The sequence below is a fragment of the Ursus americanus genome, chromosome 3 (genome assembly GCF_024610735.1).
Source record: "Ursus americanus isolate L20-20 chromosome 3, mUrsAme1.1.p, whole genome shotgun sequence".
NCBI lineage: Eukaryota > Metazoa > Chordata > Mammalia > Carnivora > Ursidae > Ursus > Ursus americanus.
The window spans coordinates 83,209,733-83,230,934 of record NC_142129.1 but is presented as its reverse complement, the minus strand read 5'-3'; the positions used below and the strand labels follow the sequence as shown (position 1 = coordinate 83,230,934).

General features: G+C 38.9%; 1 protein-coding gene across 2 annotated transcripts in view; it reads left to right on the top strand.

The window, feature by feature from the left end:
* RELN (reelin) overlaps positions 1-21,202 on the top strand; it is a 482,353-nt gene that overhangs the window by 457,872 nt on the left and 3,279 nt on the right. The window contains exons 58-65 of one of the 2 annotated variants that reach the window (XM_087861167.1): positions 6,660-6,733; positions 7,531-7,692; positions 8,421-8,578; positions 11,023-11,242; positions 13,073-13,270; positions 13,915-14,013; positions 14,641-14,724; positions 18,353-18,815. In XM_087861167.1, the coding sequence (XP_087717293.1) occupies positions 6,660-6,733; positions 7,531-7,692; positions 8,421-8,578; positions 11,023-11,242; positions 13,073-13,270; positions 13,915-14,013; positions 14,641-14,724; positions 18,353-18,482 (1,125 nt within the window). In that variant the 3' untranslated portion in view covers positions 18,483-18,815. Of the gene's footprint in view, positions 1-6,659; positions 6,734-7,530; positions 7,693-8,420; positions 8,579-11,022; positions 11,243-13,072; positions 13,271-13,914; positions 14,014-14,640; positions 14,725-18,352; positions 18,816-21,202 lie in introns of those variants that run through there. The other variant, XM_087861166.1, reaches the window with a different exon arrangement.

The following is a 21,202-nucleotide window of genomic DNA, read 5'->3' as shown; positions in this document are numbered from 1 at the left end:
ATTAAATGTTTTAAAAAGATGTCCTACAATGATGGTTCATAGTAAGAATCCTTTCTAGCAGGAATAAAAATGTATTCACAGCTGGTAGGAGAGAGAAATGGGGAGCTATCGTTTAATGGGTATAGAGCTTCAGTTTTGCAAGATTTAAAATTCAGATCTTTTGCAAAAAAGAGGGGATAGGGGTATTCACTGTTTTCCTCAGCTTTATGTTAAACTTTCCTTCAGAGACTAAAGGGTGAGGAAATATCCCCAAATGCTATCACTTCCTAGGACTATCCTTAACTTAGTGGCATGAAGGTTGCTAAAGGTAATATCCAGTGATACACCACCCCTAATTCCAAGCCACCTCCCTTAGGAGTGAAGATTTTCCTCTAGCAGGCCCACACTGGGCGCCTATCAAAGTCATCATATTGGATTAAGTTGATTGGAGCTTTCTGTCTTGCTGCCTCTGTCAACCCAGGACTGAAGAGATGGACATCTTCTTCTCTAACCAAATCCATTTGTTTAAAAAAAGAAAAACGGTTGACCCCAGAAATATAATACTTAAAGTATCACCAACACTGCATTTTTCTAAGTCACCATAGACTTTTTCTAAACTTCACCTGTTTCTTACCTTTCCTTTCTGATCTGTACCCCTGGGCATTGTCGTCTTTGCCCTCCCCAGCTGGTGCCATCATGCTCTTGTCCCTTGGCCCTGGGTTCTCTGCCAGTTCTCCTTTTACCTCCTTGGAATCTACTTCTGCCTCCTTTCTGGCTTTTCTTCTTCCTGCATCCCTCTAGATGTCAGCATTTTGCAGTCCTTCTCCACTCTCTTCTCTCTTAGATATTCTCCCCATTGGGAATTCCATTCATCCTTTGGCTTCTGGTATATCTTTAAGACAGCTCCCAGATCTGCCTTTCCAATCTTGACTGGTTCACCAACAATTAATTCAGTACTTTTACATTCTGTGTACATTTCTACACCTTCGTCGTACTGGCATCTCAACTTGCAATGGCGAACAGTGAGCTTCATCTCTTCCCTCTCCCTACCAGCTCCTCTTTCTGGTTCTCCTGTTTCTATTGATGGCACTACCTTTGACTTATTCATCAGCTTTAAAAGTTGAAGTAGTCTTTGATTTTTCACTTTTCACATCTAACCAGCTACTGCAGCCTTATTTTTTCTAAGACTTTATTTATCTATGAGAGAGAGAGAGAGAGAAAGCATGTGTTGGGGGGAGGGGCGGAGGGAGAAAAAGAAGCAGACTCCCCGCCAAGAAGGGAGCCCGACTCAGGACTTGATCCCAAGACCCCAAGATCATGACCTGAGCAGAAGGCAGATGCTTAACTGACTGAGCCACCCAGGCGCCCTACTGGAGCCCTGTGATTCTAATTTCCAGTGTCCCTGGCACCCATCCCATCTTCTCCGTTTGCACTATTCTCACCTGCATTCTGGCCCTCGTTAAATCAGTAGTCCAGTAATTAGTCTTTCTTTCTACTCCCACCTATCCTTCAACAGCACAGTCAGACTGATCTTTAAGAGACAGCTCTGAGCACATTATTCCACTGCTCATAAACCTTTAATGGCTCGCCATTGCCTAGCAGATTAAGGTCAAAAGCCATAGACCACAGTTCGTGGTCTACCAAACTCAACTAATCCGTCTCACCTTCTCTCCCAGTATTCTACACCTTCTATACCTGGACCAGAACATACCACATGCTGTGTCATGGCACAGTGCCTTCCCGCCTATATGTCTTTGCTCGCGCTCCTTCCACCTAAATATGTTTCTCCTACCTCCACCTCTCAGACTCTTCCCGTTCTCCAGAGGCAGCTCACATGCACCCTATTTGATTAATTCTTTTCTGTTTTGTTTTAATTGAAGTATATTTGACATATAACTTTGTGCAAATTTAAGATGTACAACATGTTGATTTGGTAGATAGATATATATACTGTAATATGATTGCCATTATAATGATAGCACCTCTATCATGTCACGTAATCATCATTTCTTTCTTGTGCCTGGAATAATTAAGATCTTCCACTTCTGATTAATTATTTTCCAATCCATTTAATCAAATACAATCTCTTCTTCTTATGAAGCACCACAGCGTTTTAGTTATATCTTTTATGATTTCCATTTCCATTATTGAATATGCTTCTTATTCTCTCTCTGAAGCCAGGGGTGTTTTATTCATGAGTGTATGGCCTGAAATTTTTAGCACTAACCTTCCCCAGTATCAGCACTAAAATAGGACATGTTGATCATTAGAAGATTATGGCTTAAATTTAAATCACCAAAGTTTTATAGCACTTATGCATTATTAATGACTCAAACACTTAATTGCATATAATATGGAAAGCTTTTATTCATATGGAAATGGAAAAACCCTAATAAAGAATATTAAGTAATTAAAACTTACTATTTTTAATTATAAATAGAAAGTCATGATAGAAATGTAGTAGCATCAGGAAGTTAGGCTATCAATGAAAATATTTTGAACCAGTGATACTTTGAGTTTCTTTCCATTAATTCTCCAAATGTTACTTTCCTGTTGGCCAAATCATCTTCCCTAAATTTATGATTAATATGTTGTTATATTAATTAAGTAAATAGAAATAGTACTTTTTTGTTTGTTTACTACTTAGTCATGGATATCATTCTGTTTACAGCAAGCTCTGATTGGTATGGAATGCCTTTTACTCCTGGAGAGGCATCTGACTCTCAGTCTTACTAAAACTGCAAACTTGGCGGGTAGAAAAGCTGAAGAACAATAGCATAATCCAGAAATATTAAAATTAGGGGCGCCTGGGTGGCACAGCGGTTAAGCGTCTGCCTTCGGCTCAGGGCGTGATCCCGGCATTGTGGGATCAAGCCCCACATCAGGCTCCTCTGCTGTGAGCCTGCTTCTTCCTCTCCCACTCCCCCTGCTTGTGTTCCCTCTCTCGCTGGCTATCTCTATCTCTGTCAAAAAATAAATAAATAAAATCTTTAAAAAAAAAAAAAAAGAAAAAAAGAAATATTAAAATTAGCTAGCAAGCTAGATCAATGGATAAAAATTGGGCCTGGAAAATAAATTGGGCCTGGTCATTTCTGTACTAGTCACAAAGGTTAAGAGCTTGCTCTTTCAACTTTTTGTTTTTATTATTGAAGTATTATTGACATAAAATGTTATATTAGTTTCAGGTGTACCACATAGTGATTTGACATTCTATACGTTACTCAGTGCTCACCACGATAAGAGTAGTCACTGTCTTACAATAAGTCACTAACTTACAATGTTATTACAATATTTTCACCTGTTTCATCCGTTCCCCCACCCTTCTCCCCTCTAGCAATCACCAGTTTTTCTTTATAAATCTATTTCTGTCTGTTCATTTGTTTTGTTTTTTAGATTACAGAAATAAGTGAAATCATACGGTATTTGTCTTTCTCTGACTTATGTCACTTAGCCTACTACACTCTAGATCCATCCATGTTGTCACAAATGGCAAGAGCTTATTCTTTTTTATGGCTGAGTAATATTCCATTGTATATATACCCCATATCTTTGTCCATTCGTCTCTTCATGGATACTTGGGTTGCTTCCATAACTTGGCTATTTTAAGTAATGCTGTAGTGAATATAGAGGTGTGTTTATCTTTTTGAATTAGTGTGCTCATTTTCTTTGGTAAATACTTAGCAGTGCAATTACTGAGTTATTTGGTATTTCTGTCTTTAATTTGTTGAGGAACTGCCATACTATTTGCTGTACCCAGTATAGATTCCCACCAACTGCGCCCAGGGGTTCCCTTTCATCCACATCCTCACCAACACTTGTTATTTCTTATCTTTTTGATACTAGCCATTCTGATTTTTGTGAGGTGCTATCTCATTGTGGTTTGATCTGCATTTCCCTAATGACTAGTGACGTTGAGCACCTTTTCATGTGTCTGTTGGCTATCTGTATGTCCTCTTTGGAAACATATTCAGGTCCTTTGCTCATTTTTTAATCAGATTTTTGTTTGTTTGTTTGTTTGTCTTGAGTTGTATAAGTTCTTTATATATCTTGGGTATTAATCCCTTATCAGATATATCATTTGCAAATATCTTCTCCCATTCAGTAGGCTGCCTTTTTGTTTTGTTGATGGTTTCCTTCATTGTGCAAAAGCTTTTTATTTTGCTATAGTCTGAATAATGTATTTTTTCTTTTTCCCTCACCTAAGGAAACATACACATAAATATGTTGTTAAGGCTGATGTCCAAGAGATTACTGCCTATGTTTTCTTTTAGGACTTTGGTCTCACATTTAGGTCTTATATCCATTTTGAATGTATTTTTGTATACAGCTAAGAAAGTGGTCCAGTTTCATTCTTTTGCATGTTGCTGTCCAGTTTTCACAACACCACTGTTGAAGAGACTGTCATTCTCCCATTGTGTGTCCTTGCCTCCTTTGTCACAGATTAATTGACCATATAAGTGGGGGGTTATTTCTGGGCTATCTATCCTGTTCCATTGATCTGTGTGTCTATTTTTATGCCAATACCAAAATGTTTTGATTACTACAGCTTTGTGGTATATCTTGAAATCTGGAATTGTGATACCTCCAGCTTTGTGCTTTTTTCTCAAGAGTGCTTTTGCTATTTGGGGTGTCTTGTAGTTCCATTCAAATTTTTGGATTATTTGTTTTAGTTCTGTGAAAAATGCTATTGGTATTTTGATAGGAATTGCATTGAATCTGTAGATTGATTTGGATAGTATAGACATTTTAGCAATATTAAGTCTTCTAATCCATGAACATGGTATATTTTTTTCATTTGTTTACATCATCTTCAATTTCTTTCATCACTGTCTTACAGTTTTCAGAGTGTAAGTTTTTCACCACCTTGATTAAATTTATTCCTGGGTGGTGTTTTTTTGTGGGTTTGTGTTTTTTTTGGTGTAATTGTAAATGGGATTGTTTTCTTCATTTCTCTTTATGCTACTTTGTTATTAGCATATAGAAATACAACATATTTCTGTAAATTAATATTGTATCCTGCAACTTTACTGAATTCATTTATCAGTTCTAACAGTTTTTCGGTAGAGTCTTTAGGGTTTTCTATATATAGTATCATCTCATCTTTAGATGGTGACAGTTTTACTTTTCTTTTCCAAGATGCCTTTTATTTCTTCTTCTTGTCTGATTGCTGCAGCCAGAACTTCCAGTACTATGTTGAATAAAAGTGGTGAAAGAGGAAATGCTTATCTTATTTCTGATCTTAGATGAAAAGCTCTCAGGTTTTCCATCACTGAGTATGATGTTAGCTGTGGGTTTTTCATATATGGCCCTAGTTATGTTGAAGTATGTTCCCCCAAACCCACTTTGTTGAGAGTTTTTATCATGAATGGATGTTGAATTGTGTCTAGTGCTTTTTCTGCATCTCTGAGATGATCATATAGTTTTTATCCTTTCTCTTGTTAATGTTATATATCACATTGATTTGCAAATATTGAACTATCCTTGCATTTCTGTAATAAACCCCACTTGATTATGGTAAATGATTGTTTTAATGTATTGTTGCATTCAGTTTGCTGATATTTTGTTGAGGATTTATTTCTTCATCTACGTTCATCCTTGCTGGCTCAATCGGTATAGCATGCGACTTTTGATATCAGGGTTGTGAGTTCAAGCCCCATGTTGGCTGTAGGGATTACTTAAAAATAAAACCTTTTAAAAAAAAAAAGAATATTGGCTGGGGTGCCTGGGTGGCTCAGTTGGTTAAGTTTCCAATTTTTGGTTTCATCTCAGGTCATGATCTCATGGGTGGTGGGATTGAGCCCTGCATCAGGCTATGCTCTTAGGGGTAGTCTGAGGAGTCTCTCCTTCTGCCCCTCCCCCATCTCATAAATAAATAAATCTTTTTTTTTTTTTAATTATATTGCCTTGTAGTTTTCTTTTTCTGTAGTGTCCTTGTCCAATTTGGGTATCAAATTAATGCTGGCCTCATAGAATAAATTTGGAAATTTTCCTTCCTCTTTTATTTTTTAGAGTAGTTTTAGAAGAACAGGTATTAACTCTTCTTTATTTGGTAGAATTCATCTGTGAAGCCATCTGAGGGGACTTTTGTTTGTTGGCAGTTTTTCAATTACTGATTCAATTTTGTTACTAGTAATCAGTCTGTTTAAGTTTTCTCTTTGTTCCTGATTCATTTTTGGAAGATCGTACGTTTCTAAGAACTTATCTGTTTCTTCCAGGTTGTCCAATTTCTCAGCATATAATTTTTCATAGTCTTCTCTTATAATCCTTGTATTTCTGTGATGTCAGTTGTTATTTCTCCTTTTATTTCTAATTTTATTTATTGGAGTCCTCTCTCTTTTTCTTGATGAGTCTAACTAAAGGTTTATCAATTTTGTTTATCTTTTCAAACAACCAGCTCTTGATTAGAAATAGTACTTTTTTAAACCTTAATTCTCATCTTCACGCAAAGTTGCATCTTTTTTTATTCCCTTCCTCATTTTTTTATTATGTTCAGTGAGCCAGCATATAGTATCAGAACTCAAAAAAATGTATTGTTGGTGTTCTAGCAGGCTGCTCTGTAAAAACTTCTCTGAATATTTGTTGATTACTTATGAGAGTTATAGTTTAGAGAGAGGGAATTTCTAATTAATGATAGGCATTTAATCTTACCTGTACATATTTGTTGCTGATGTGTGTTTTAGATTGTGGTGGGTTGCGAGGCCACTTCGTGTGGTGACCTTCATTCCGTCATGTTGGAGTATACTAAGGATGCAAGGTTCGTGAAATAACTTTTTATGTTCCTCCCAACTTGACTACAACTTCAAATGGTTGTCTATTTTTAAAGCAACTACAGAGAAGCAACCTTTTATATTAAAAGTACAGTTTATGTTCATTTCACATGTATTCATTGCCTTTATATAAGATTTACATGTATGTCTTATTTTCAGATTTTTCCTTCAGACCAAGAAAAATCATTTTTCATACTAGGCTGGCTGCAAGCCAACAAACTTTTTTTCTCTTAAAATAAAGTAGATGCTACATTTGTCCTCAAAGTAGAATTCTCTTTTATTCATGTGGCTCATTTTCAACCAATCTTAATGAGAATTTAGAGAAAATATGCTTCAGCCCGAGTCACATGTCCTGAAGCATAGTGAAAGTCTGACACAGTGCAGTTACTTTATTGGGATGTTGATAGCCCTGTCTCCCACCACCACTTTTGAAAGCGAGTTGTGGGGAGTTAAGTTTGGGTAAACAGAGAATTTTGTCAGTCGACTCCAGGTATATTTCTGGTAATATCAGTGGGAGGGAGCCACTAGGATCCAGCAGTGTGCATGCTATGATTTTATTCTGTTATCTGTGAATATATTCTTGTGTTGGTAAAGAGTTAGAGTATATCTTCTGTGAAATTATTTTCAATTTTCCTTTTCATTGTTTGTATAAATATATACAGGAAATAGAAAACTTACATAAAAATACCTCAATTTAACCCAACCCCAAAGTGTTACATTGACATTAGTCAGGTCATCTATTTCTCTTAAGAGTTATCTACCATAACCTCTGTGGTTTCTGCAGGTCTGATTCCTGGCAGCTCGTTCAGACCCAGTGCCTTCCTTCCTCTTCAAACAGCATCGGCTGCTCCCCCTTCCAGTTCCATGAAGCCACCATCTACAATGCTGTCAACAGCTCGAGCTGGAAGAGGATTACCATTCAGCTGCCTGACCATGTCTCCTCCAGGTAAATTGCATACTGAAGTGAACTTGGTGGAATTATCTGGCAATCTCTGCAGAGCTCATGCGGTGAGATTCCATTACAGCTGTGGTACTCTCTCCCGCCTTTCACCAACCCATGTACCCAGATGGCAATGGCATGACCCAAGAAGAAATAGGAAGACATGGGATCTTTTCTGTAAATGCTACAGATCTCAGATTTGCTTTTGATGAAATACCACAGCACATGCCAAACTCAATCACAGGCCCCAGATCACAGACGCTCAAAGACCTGGAATTGGCACCATATCTGCTCCAGGGCTCTGTGACTCCCAAAGGCTGCACTGCTCATCCCATATAAAAATACCCTCTGGGGTGTGCAGGGCTGGTCGGGTTACATGCAAGCACAGGATAAACATAATAGAGTGCAATCTTCCTATAGCAGCGTTCACTTTACTCAAAGATTTGGAAAATGATATACCTCTATGAGAAAAATGGACACAAATTTATTATGGAATAGAATAAGAAACTCACGTCAAACTCTCAGGGAAGGTACAAGCTTCCAGAATGGCACTTTGGGAGATATCCCCAGAGTCTGAAGGGTACAAGTTCATTCACCTGTACTTCGGTGCTTCAAGGAGAACCCTCGGGACATCCTTTTCTCAGAAATAGTCCCCATTCCCAGGGCTGGAGGTGGGACACAGGCACGGGAAGTAACAGCCTATTGAATCCCTTCTGCTCTCTCTGGACTTTCAGTGCGACACAGTTCCGCTGGATCCAGAAGGGGGAAGAAACGGAGAAGCAAAGCTGGGCGATTGACCACGTGTACATCGGAGAGGCTTGCCCCAAGCTCTGCAGTGGGCACGGATACTGCACCACTGGCGCCGTCTGCATCTGTGATGAAAGTTTCCAAGGTCTGAATCCCAGACTGTCTCTTCTAATACAGAGGACCAGGAGGTTCTCCTCATTTCAGCATGTATACGAAGGCCACTAGGGGGGACATCTGGGTGGCTCCGTTGGTTAAGCATCTGCCTTCAGCTCAGGTCATGATCCCAGAGTCCTGGGATGGAGCCCCCTGTTGAGCTTCTTGCTCAACCTCTGCCTGCCGCTCTGCCTGCTTGTGCTCTCTCTCTGTCAAATAAATAAATAAAATCTTAAAAAAAAAAAAAAAAAAAGGCCACTAGGAAAGAAAGAAAAACTCCAGCCCTGAGGGATTTGAGATAGATGACACACTCTTTGATCACAGAGTTATTTATCTTTGGAATGAAGTATCAAGGATAATTTTCTGCTGTGTTCCTTAAAGTATTTTTTTAAATGCAGAATTCTGGGGCACCTGCGTGGCTTAGTTGATGAGGCGGCCAACTCTTAATGTCGGCTCAGGTCATGATCTCAGGGTCATGAGAACAAGCCCCACATCAGGCTCCACGCTGCACGTGGAGCCTGCTTAAGATTCTCTCTCTCTCTCTTCCCCTCCCTCTGCTCATGCACTCTCTCATTTAATTAATTAAATAAATAAATAATTAAATCTTTAAAAAAATAAAATACAGAATTCTATAGCACTTCACATTCTCCATCCTCCATATAACTCCCTGCCCCAGCCACTACCCCCAGCACTTTACTTTCACTTCTGGGCCTCTCTCCTTCCTGGCCTAGCTGCCCATCCCTGGATACTTTGTCAATATTCCTTCTTTCTCAGTCTCTCCAATAGCAGCTGCCCCTGTCCTCTCAAGATACAGCTGATGATTCAAGATATTCTGTTTTCCAGGTCACTTTGTCTCACACACACACACACACACACACACACACACACACACACAAACCCATGACTCAAAAAAATACATTTTTACTGCTTGGGCTTCTAGAAGCTGAGTATATGATTTGGGACCCAGTATCTACTCAATTCCTGACATCATAGGAAATTGCTCCCTTGGCCTGAGAGAAGGCCTGCAACCTGATTTCCTTTGATGCAGGGTTTCCAACAGGTTTCTATTGTTACAAAGTCCATATAATCACCATTATATCCTCAGAGCCTAATGCTTGGCATATAGCCATGCCCAGTGAATCCTTTTTGAATGAATTCTTACATTGCCTTATACTTTACTATTTACACAGTGTCCACCAATTTATTCAGCAGAGTCATTTAGTACTTATGATAGCCCCATAAGTTAGCTATGTTTCATTTAATTATTCCCACTTTACAGGTAAAGAAACAGAGACTCAGGGAACTTAAGTGACTTGCCTAAGATGACACAGCTAGTCAATATCAGAAAGAAGACCATTACTCAGTTTTTTCCAGTCAACCTTGCTGTCTCTCATAACCGAGAGAGTTATCCAAGGAGGAGCAGAATTATACAGCTTCCCCAAGGGGAAGTTTTTACATTGTAAAAATCCACAGATTCGACTTCGGGAGTAGAGTATATTTAGATTTCTTGGTTGATGCTATTTCCTGGCCTCCAAATGAAATGAGTATGATTAATGTAGACATTGTACATCTCTCATGTCGGAAATTACTTAGCTGTCATCTCTTTCCTCTGGTGTCATCACTGCTGAGACCAGCTGGTTCTGTCCATGTCTTAGCTGGAGAACTTGAACTTTAGGCAAATGAACAAATCGGATGTCTCACAAGGAGTTCCAGAGGTCTGAAATTTGCCCTCTCCCCTGATCCAACAGAGCTGTGACCTTTTGATTTGGAACTACTGTAGATGTTTAGGGAAGTTGTGCTGGTCAAATCAAGGGCAAATGCAAACACATACACATTTGCTAATGTTCTGTCTTAAATGCCCATATTTCAGCTCAGCGGTCCCATCCTTCCAGCCTATTCACTATTCATTTATTTATATCACCTTATTATTGCATATCTTATACGTGCCAAGTATTGTGTTAGGTGCTAGAATCCAACAAGGAATAAAATGCAGACTCTGCTCTCAAGACTCAAGTATAGAGCTGGAAGAATAAGAACATAATTTATGCCATTTTCTGCTACAAAAGCGTGCTGGGGAGAAAGAAATCAGGTTGGCTTCTCATCCCAGGGTGAGAGCTCTCCACCAAGACCCATCATTGGTAAACATGCAGCCCGGCCTGATGCTGGGTACTTACACAACCGGTTCACGTGAGCGCTGGGTACATTAGCACCTACACAATGTAGCACACATTCACTCAAAGATAGTGGGATTTTTTTCAAGAATGGAAGCCAATAATTGCTCCAATACAAAAAAAAAAATTATTTTGGGGAGTCTGGATCTGCTTAGTATGTTGTTGTTCTTACAGTAACAAGAATGGATTAAGCCTAAAATCGAATACTTCATCTTTAATGATGTTGCTGCTTCTAGCTAACTTGCAATTATTCCCTTCCCTCCAGGTGACGATTGCTCTGTTTTCAGTCATGATCTTCCCAGTTATATCAAAGATAATTTCGAGTCAGCAAGAGTCACTGAAGCAAACTGGGAGACCATTCAAGGTGGGGTGATAGGAAGTGGCTGTGGGCAGCTCGCACCCTACGCCCATGGAGACTCACTCTATTTCAATGGCTGTCAGATAAGGCAGGCAGCCACCAAGCCTCTGGATCTCACTCGAGCAAGGTAACCAAACTCCTACATGGTAGTTCAGACACAGAATTGGTCTCAAGACTGGTCACTTTCCGCTGTCTGTTAAATATAATCATGAACTTCACGGCATGGGTGTCAGGAAGCAGTAGAGACCTAAATGTCACTTGAATTTGGTAGAAGGAAACAATGTATGTTTTCACAACTCAGAGTTATGCTTTGCTTCAATCTATTGTAGAATTACCTTGTTTTTTTTCACATACACTGGCTGAGTGGTGGTGACATAGGCATAAGCCAGGAGAAATGGCCAAATATAAAAAACTGATAAGTCAATCAGATCAGCGTGTTGTATATACCTTAAACCTACACAATGTTTTATGTCAATCATGTCTCAATAAAGTTGAAAAGAAATAACGAAAACATTTTAAATTGGCTGTAGATGACCTGTATTGATAATTAAATGTTGACTGTTTGCAAGTATGTAAATATAAATGTATATGTGAAGTAGATTTGTAGTCAGGCAAACACATACCTATATTTAGCATGTGTAGTTACAATAAACAGAAATGGAGAATCAATTCACATTTTCTCGGAGCTGCTTACTAGTGCAGAGTAGAGTGGACAGAGACGGTGCAAATCAACCAGGGAAGTGACAGAGAAAAAGACACTCCAGGAAGGTGGGGTTTCCTTCCCCACCTGCTCATTCCCAGCTCTGCCACCTCATCCAGTGCAAACATGACTTTCTGTCTGTGTAATTCAAAAAAAGATTCCAAGGCTTTCTGAAGATTGCAAAGTACTGGACTAGAGTATTCATGGACTGCTGCAAAGTGTTCAGGAACTACAAGGATATTTGAGAATTAGATGCTTGGTTAATAAAAATGTAGACGTTTACTTAAGGCTTTTGACTTTGGAAGATATTAGTAAAGTGTTTTCAGAGGCAGAAAGGCAAGCTTAGGGTCTTCCAGTATGATAAACAATGAAAATACAATTAAGTCCTGTGTGGTAACCATGGAGGTTCCAAAAGTTATGTTCACCCATCCCTTGTTTTCCTACCAGAAAGATGGACTTAATCTGGGGACAGCCTGATGTTTCCCTTGACCCCATATACAGCAATGAGTAGCTGCTTAATGAACAATTGCACACCAAGTTGTGCAAGCAAGTTTAAGTTAATTTATGCATTCACAAGTGCGAAGTCTACGGCTTTATGTCACCAGCTCCCGTAAATGGCACTACTCTGTTTATCACTAGGCCTCCTATTAGATTTCTTATGTTAAAAACGGTATCATAAAGGGCAAGGATGCCCATGAGGAGCAGAAAGACACTTCAAACAGAATCGCAGACATGGTCGAGAGCCTGCCTGTCCAACTCCGTTTTCCTTCCGCTCTTATCTCCCAACATCCTCTCCTAAAATAGACGTGATGATTTATCCCTTTGCAGATGCTATTGAGCTTGGAGCTATTTGTTTAAAAAAAAAAAAAAAGTATGTAGTATAAATATTGTGGTTTCATTCCTGGTCCTGTCTCTGTCCTCATGCCTGTTTGACCCATATTACCTTCCAGAGAATAGAAGGTATTTCAGGTGAAATACTCTTAATAAGCCAAGAAGAGCACAGGCCTTTTATAAAGTCAGAATTGTTTTCTTTATGTAGAAAACTTGCCTTCTGAGATTATTTCTCATAGGTGGGAGGTAAAGGTTAATATAAATACATTTTTTAATTAGCATGCCTTAGTCCTAAGACTGGATGCTTCCATTTCTACTCTCTAACCTGAGAAATTATGGACTTTAGGATCAGGAAAGGTCAAAAAAAAAAATTAGAAAGTGTAAGTCTTCTAATACTCCTTGACGCACGTTTCCCTGTATTTTCAGCAAAATCATGTTTGTTTTGCAAATCGGGAGCACGTCGCAGACGGACAGCTGCAACAGCGACGTGAGCGGCCCGCACGCCGTGGACAAGGCGGTGCTGCTGCAGTACAGTGTTAACAACGGCATCACGTGGCACGTCATCGCGCAGCACCAGCCCAAGGACTTCACGCAGGCCCAGAGGGTGTCCTACAATGTCCCCCTGTAAGTGGCCCGAGCAGAAAGGCATCGTGTCACCCTTGCTCCCTGGGAGTCACTGAGATCGAGCTCGAAGTGTGAGGTTCCTACGCCAGCACCACCCAAGTCGGTGGTGGCAGAACCAAGATGCGCCCAGATCCCCGGAGTTGTGTTGCTGTTTCCTGTTAGGCGAGGAGGAGGCGCAAGAGGGAAGAGAATGTAACAACTACACGCAGGGGCGCTTTTTGCCTGTTTCCCTTTCTCAAACGGGTATTTCCAGTCCTTTAGAAAAGAACATTTTTAATTTTTTGGGTGCACTCCTTCGAAAGTTTTCCGAGGATAGGCAACGGTGTCACTGTGGTCCGACACTGTACCCCCACTTTCTAGCACTGCGCCTGTCACACAGAAGGCATGGCCCGTGCCCCAAATTCGGTCTCTTCCAGCTCCTCCTGGAGCAAGGGGAAGCAGGGAGGGAGAAGGAAATGGATTCCAAGTCCTTGGGTCACCAATAAAATTGAATGCTGCCCAGAAGAGTACGGTGACCTAAGCAGATCCGAATTCCATCCCTCAGTTGTGTTGATTGAGACCGGCCTGTTATCTTTGAGGTCTGGAAATGGCATAGCAGAAAGTTGTGCTTAAGCGGGTAACCTCTTTGTCCTTCTGTGACCCAGGGAGGCACGGATGAAAGGAGTTTTACTGCGCTGGTGGCAACCTCGCCACAACGGAACAGGTCATGATCAATGGGCTTTGGACCATGTGGAGGTCGTCCTGTGAGTATCTGCTACATAGCGTACCATGTCCATTTCGGGAAGGTTTGAAATTCTTTTGCTATGGCATGCTCCTTAATTCAGTAACAACCGTTCCTGATGGGAAGCCCCCGCAGGACTTTGGCCTACGCTCTTCAGCAACAGCAGTCTGTAGCTCGAGTCAACCTGAAGTAGCAATGTCCCAAAAGCAATTTAATATGCCTTAGCAAACTTCAATAAGCAAAAGACGAGTCTGCGGATTTGACCATGTTAGTGAAATTGAATAACACAAAAGTCTTGGGGAAATGGGGAGCAATGTCTTTGCCACATCTGGGTTGCCTTATAAAATGGCATGACATCCTGAACAGAGAAGGGGTCTGTACTGGTCGAGGTACAGAGTATTTCTAGCTAAGGCGCCCAGTTACAAACCCCTGTCTGAGCCACAGATGCCCCAGGGATTCTTCCGTGCAATGACGCGATCGTCACTGGAGCGAGGAATTTGTGGTTTCGGATCCCCCCTGACCAATCCCAGCACCAGCACGTTGAGGGTGCTCCCCTGTGGTTTCTCCCGTGATAAAGTTGGCACTGCTCTCACCGAGCCGGGTTAACTGTTCCGCAGAGAGATGACTTGCTTTTTCTCTAACAATCTAGTTCCTGTAGAACTGGAATGCTTATGTCTCGACGGGTTCGGACTGATGGCTCCAAGTGGTTGGCAAGGAGAGGCGAATCTTCTCGGTAGATAGGTTCAAATGTTCATTCTGTTTACCAAATCAAAAATGAAATCAGTCCTTTGGCTGATTTCAGTCATTTTGAAAGCAAACTTAAATGATTGATTGGTAGGCAAACTACCAGATTTGTTTTCTTTCAATCATAGCCATGAGCTGACTTTTTCAGTCTTGAGTTAGCCCTCGTCTTAGTTTTCACTGAGGCACCTGCTTGCATGGCATCCATATCAATCCCCAAATCCAAGAGCAACCTAGTCCCTACACAAGCCCCCACTGTGCGCTCTGCTGCTTTGGACAACTTGCTGGGCTCTGCCTCCACAAGACAAAGTTGAAGTTTAAAAGAACAGTCCAAACCCATTTGGACCTACATATGAGGCTGATGTTTTACTTAGACGTTGATTTCCTCAGCATATGTTCTTCCAGGAGAATAGAATAACCTGGGCTCTATAATGAACACATATATATAGTAAGGCCAGAGATACGTCCAAATAGACCAAAAACCAACCCTAGAGCCTTGCTGCCCTAACTACTTTCCTTTCAGAGCAGCGCTTCTCATCTGATTGAACATCAGAATCACTCAGGGGCTTTTGGAAGAAGCGTCCCTACAGATGATTTGATTTAAATTGATCTGCAGTGGGACCTGAGCATCAGTCTTTTTTAAAAGCACCTCGGGTGATTCTAATAAACTGGTTCAGAATCAGATTTAGAGTCAATAAACACTTCTTATCTTTCAAGTCTCTTGCCAAGTCAGTTTACATTAATGGGGCTTCCTGTGCCTGACAAAGCATTACCAACTCCTATGGAAACTTCAAAACTTGACAGTCCTCAAAAGAAGGCAGCGAATACTGCCCTGGGATAGACATATTATGTGTGCAAGTAGATATTTCTCTTCCTGCCACCCAGCCAAGCAAGTTCAGTTATCAGTTTCAGATTCCAGAGGCTTATCATCACCATCACACCCTCCCTTAGACAAAATTAAAGAGCAGGTGGGCTCAGCCGTGCACATCACCTCCCCTGGTATGAAACCACCCCTTGGCAACTTTGAAGCAGAACTCTGTTCTTTGTTCCCTGTTCTGGAACACCTGGGGTTGGTATTAATTTTTAGAAGCTGACACCAGCATCATGATATTACTGTAAGAATCAAGTTCAGATACTCTGGAATCTATCATCTCAATCATACCTGTTGTATCTGGTATTTTTCTGGAGAAATAATCTATATTTGTAAAGACTTCACTTTGATTCCAGCTCCATAATTTTAATCCTTTGAAGAATTTATCACTTACCGGGCCCCTGTCTGCTCTTACTCAGCATTATTCTCTCAGACTTTCAGAGCACTAAAACATTTTGAGTGAAGAAAGAGTGAATAGTTTCAGTGAATAATTTAAAAATTATAGCTTCACACATATCACCATATAATTTTATTTTTATGTATTACACAGGTAATTTTAAAAGCAAATGCTATGTCTTTAGTGACATTTCAAAAACTTGTTAAAATTAAAGGAGTCACTTGGTTTTCTTTCCTTTTTTTTTTTTTTTTTTTTTTGGAGAAAAATACCAATACAGAGAAATTATATTTTCAGAACTATCTTTTTGATATTTTGCACTTGTCTTAGGATTTAACATTTCTATACCACTGTACCTTTTCAAAGTACTTCTTTTCAGAAGAGTCAAAAGTTTTAAGGCATTTACTAATTAATATGCCCTCGATAGCTCTACAGAATAATTACTTTAGTTTACTCATTTGATAAGCTTAAAATAAAAAAAGAAAGTTCCAGAGAATTCAGAAAAAGAAAACACAATCATTTTCCAGAGTGTCTTTCAACCAAATGAGGCACAAAGAAGCTATCCAAGGTTCATTTCATGATTCACAAATATTACTAATTATAATTTTGCTACAGGGGATGTATATTTAGAAATACAGAGATAGAATACTCCCATATATCCCTAATAATTCAAAATATCCTTGAATTCACTATACTTTTTTATGATAACATTTAGTTATATAAACTAGTATGGCTAACTCCTCAAGTGTGGATGGGAAAGGAGACCGGGATGCAAATCCGAAGAGACGCAAGCCCTACCTAACTGATTACTGCAAAGAGGGCTGCTAATATGTTTTTGCAACTAATGGTTGGAAAACCATTACATTTTTAGAACATATTTTCTTTTCTGAGTGCCGACTGGCCTTAATCTAGCTTTATTACCATAGTTTTGCTTCTGTGCATGTGCACTAAGGACACATGCTAAAAATCCCTAGAAAGAAAAATTGTGGTCACGCATGGTATCTTGAGTTTAACCTCACTACTGCCCATATTAACTAAGAAGAGAAATGAGTTTGGTGAGAACAAATTCAGCACTTTTGAAAATATTTCAAGGTTTAGGAATGCATCCTAAATTGACAACATATATAATAAATGTGTAATCTAATGGTTTAATTCTAATATGGTCCATGTTGGAAGGATTTGCGTTTCATAAATATGGATGTACGGAGTGACAGGCCCCACACCATAACGATAAAAAGCACCATTTAGCATTTAACAAGCAAAGTTACTTACGCTTTATGCTTGTTTGAGAGTGAAATCTTTTCATTCTGGTGATGTTTTTCAATAAAACCTGCCCATGAAAAGCACTTTGTGACTATTGGCCCCCACTATTCTGGCATACAACAGATGGACTGAATTGACAGATGACTTTTTTCCAGCCTCACTAGCTTACCAAAAGGCCTTATTCTGTAAAGTCTGAATGATGTAGATAACACAGTCACTGACAATCATGTCAGAACCCTAATTTCTTTGAATTCACTTGCTGGTATAGAACGTTTTCCAGTAAATGTTTGTGAACACACTTGGGCAGACCCCTCACAAGATCCATGCTGGTGGGGTTCTTCTTAGGATAAAAGAAAAGTAGTGGTCTTAATCTTTTCTGTTGGGCACTCATCCTTCTACCCTAAGAATCTCCCTCACCCAAATATGCATTTCATTCGCACATCACATCTTTTTGTGTACGTGTTTAAGTCACAACTCGTCACATGTATAATGAAGTGGGCCGGTTTTTGCATGTGTACCTTGAAAGCAAATTGCTCAATAAAGAGCTTTTGTGAATTGATTTACTAAGAAGTGAATTTTTACCACATTACTGGGAATGAAAACCAGTACGTTGCTAACTATGGTCTTAAACGCATCTATCAGATTTTAATAATATGAGTGCCATCATGACCATCCCCTCATGCTATTCATTATCAAAATACTGTCATTTTTGGCACAAATGATTTATGGAAATGAGCATAGTACATTTGTTGCAAAGCATATTTATCCTTTATTAATTTGACCGTGTTATCTGATGTAGAGGATTTCTGTATTTTTTAAAGCCCATTCCTTAATACATTCAGAAATAAGTATTTCCTAAAATGTAAATAATTGAAAAAACAGATAGCAAAATTAATGTCCGTTATTAACTACTACTTCCGTATTTATACTTTATTCACAACATTTATGCCAAATGTAGTACTAAGCTACATGTACTTTGACATATGGTTATGAGCAAATATTGCATGTTGCATTACATTAAAAAGTTAAATATATGTATATATTAGGTGTAGAAGAATAAGAAATAACTTCTTTAATTTTTATTTTCAAAAGAGATGAAAAATCCTATATTGCATCTAAGCCTGATCAGACTTTTATGACTAATCACAGTGCTGCATGCATTGAAAGGCATTTTTTAACTTGTGTTATATTTCATTATTTGCTGTCATTGGTTTTCCACTAGAGTAAGGTAAGTCCTCTTACTAATTCTGGGTAACTGTTGACTAATAGTTTCATCAGTGTTACCTACGTTAACAGAAGTGTTGTCAAAGACCTTTGCAATTAAGAAACGTTTTTTTGTGAAAACAAAGTTAGACATGATATTGAGAGACACTGGGACATTTGAAACCTATATCATGTAAAGTCAGAGTTCAGCAACCTTGTGGCAATTCTCTAATGAAAATGCAATATCGGGCACATAGAGTGCTAATCGGCACTACTTCATTGGGCAACAAATTTGACTCCATACCTGGGACTGTATGAGGTGCTTTTGAAGTGCTCATAGTTTATAAGCTGTTGTGAGGGGAAAGTAAACCTAGAAATGTGTGTAAAAGACCTGGGGGCTCTGATTAAATGTAGTGTCTTTCAAAAGATCTATTGTGCTGGAGATGCGTGAGGGTAACTTGACTTTTTAATTCTATTCCAAATTAATAAATGAATTGGCAGAAGGTAGTGGGCTTATTCTTAATATTTGTGAGCTCTAGATCCTATCCTTAGGTAAGATTTGCCCTCTTTAATAGATAGTTACATTTGTCCTCTAATGGAGATACTTTAAGGCTTAGGAAAGAAGTTAAAATTATTATCGTTTATTAATCATCTGCATATTATGTTAGAAGTTTCCATTTAGTCCTTACAACTCCCTGGGGTACACATTACCAGATATTATTTTCCTTCCTACTTAGCAGAGAAAATAAATACGAAATCTTTAACATTTGTGAGATGTATGAGCCTACACTTATTTCTGTGTAGCCTTCCTGAAAATGCATGGTCTTGAAAGTGGAGTATCCAGCATCCTCTATGCAAGGGAGTTTCGTTGATTAGTTTCAATGGCAGCTTCTCATCTGACCCTCACCAATATTTCTCTGGAAGATGAGACAGTCCACTGAATTCTTATTTCTGCCTTCATATGAGGTGTTATTTATTGTATTATATGTTTTGGTAATAAAATTAATTACAGATCAGTAAAAATACCTACATTTCTATGAGCTCAAATTACTTCTACCAAATCTCTATCTTCCCCATTTCCATGAGAATCCATTAAAAATCAGTGGAATTTTTTTCGTAATAATTAATGACCTAAGATACTGGCTCCAGTGAGGAGTAACAGTTCAAAAGAGTACAGTCATTCTTGAAAGTTCCTGTAATATCCATATTTCCTATGCAGAAACAGAGAAGTGTCTTATATTTCCATATCATCCAAGTCCCTAAACTCACTCAGCATTAGTGGACATTTAAGTTAGCATTTCCAAGATGCCACTGATGTTCATTCTCCCTTTTTTCAATGACTGACAGTAGGAGAATTTAAAAATGGACCAAGCTCTATGCCCAGCCAGAGCAAATTGGTAGGTCAAGTAGTGTAGTTGATGTGCCTTGGGATGAACATTACCTACCTTCATTGGACTTACAATAAAAAATTACTTTTCCCTGTAATTGAGGTGGAAAAATAAATCTTAATTCTATCACACCTATTATTATTTTCGTTACAGGTTATCTATAGCTATGTATCTATATGTATCAGAAACAAAAACAGGCTCCACAAAAAAATAAATAAATAAGTAAACCTGAGATCTTTCCACTTGTGTAAGATTGCCCAATCCTGTAAGTTAGACATTTTAGAAGCCACAATACCTGTTTAATGACCACATCAGTTTATTAAATGGCCTAAGAGGCAGACAGCAGTTTGGTATAGCTTCCCACATGCTTGACTTTGAAAAGTTTATGAACTAGAAAAACCTGCTTCTTTAGATTCCGACCTAACAGACTCCAGAAATATTTATATTTTACATATGAAAGTACTAGTTTCAAGAATGCTTTGAAAATGTGGCCATTTTTAATGTGACTAGACAAACACAAGGCATCTATAGCAAACATGTGCATCTACCTTCTCAGGGATCCAAAGGCATGCTGCTGATATGTATAAATTTATTCAATATTAAAGGGTATCCAATGAATCAAAATGCCTTCTAAATGAAGTGTAAGCTTCCATTTTGGACTGACTGTCAAGGCATTAAGGATCTGCAACCTGTTAATGTTTATTTTCTTATATATAGCGATGAAGAATAATGAGCCAATAGTTCTATTAGAGAAATTGCTTTAAAGCCATTAAACATGCACATCAATTTTTGTTAAAAATTGAATGTTCCTTTGTTCCCATATATTGAGGTCACTTTTGTGTCAATCTAGGTTGCACTGGGATAACTAAATGTCTTGAATGTTCTGAGTTTTTTTTCCTATGTAAAATATTTTAACTATCTTAAATTCTCTTTGAGTACCTTATATCTTTAAACATGTTTTCAACAGAATAATTTTCATTGCTTTAACCTTGCAATTATTCTTTATAGTTAAAGAGTAATGACTTACAACAGGAATCCAATCAGTAAGTCACCAAAAGTTCAACAAACATGCCTTGACCACCCAGGGGTGAGGCAGGAGGCTGAGTTCTGTGGTGTGGGGGTGGGGGAAATGGGGGACAGGCCACTCCACCATCAGACACAATCTTCATCCAAACCAGAAGATGAGCACTATGAGAGTTCAAAGTTGGGGGAAATCCCTTCAGCGAGCAATACGTAAAATGTGATACTGGGAAAAAATGTAGAAATTTAAGAAGTGATGTAAGGGGTTGACCAGTGAGATGGATGGAAAAGGTTCAGGGTGAGTTTGAATAGTGCAGTCTGTGTGGGAAGA